This window comes from Eurypyga helias, unplaced genomic scaffold (genome assembly GCF_000690775.1).
Source record: "Eurypyga helias isolate BGI_N326 unplaced genomic scaffold, ASM69077v1 scaffold20404, whole genome shotgun sequence".
In the NCBI taxonomy this organism is placed as follows: domain Eukaryota; kingdom Metazoa; phylum Chordata; class Aves; order Eurypygiformes; family Eurypygidae; genus Eurypyga; species Eurypyga helias.
Window position 1 is genome coordinate 2,028 of NW_010244572.1, and position 250 is coordinate 2,277.

The 250-nt window shown below is 65.2% G+C and overlaps 1 protein-coding gene across 1 annotated transcript in view; it reads left to right on the top strand.

Moving 5' to 3' along the window:
• Positions 1-88: 88 nt before the first annotated feature.
• Positions 89-250, top strand: part of LOC104508252 (neuron navigator 1-like) — a gene marked incomplete at its 5' end in the record, with an annotated part of 2,669 nt that continues 2,507 nt past the window's right edge. The window contains one exon of the mRNA XM_010149811.1: positions 89-227. Within this exon, the coding sequence (XP_010148113.1) occupies positions 89-227 (139 nt within the window). The remainder of the gene's footprint in view (positions 228-250) is intronic.

Here is a 250-nt window from a genome sequence, read left to right on the forward strand (position 1 = left end):
GGGAGTGGGGAAAACCCACAGAGGGCAGGACCCACTGGGCAGAGCTAGGGCTGGGCAGGGGGGACTGACGCTGTCTCTGCCCTTGCAGCTGGGATGAGAGCAGCTCCATCAGCAGCGGCCTCAGCGATGCCTCTGACAACCTCAGCTCAGAGGAGTTCAACGCCAGCTCCTCGCTCAACTCCTTGCCCTCCACCCCCACCGCCTCGCGCAGGAACTCGGCCATAGCGGTAGGTGCTCGCGGTGTCCAGAC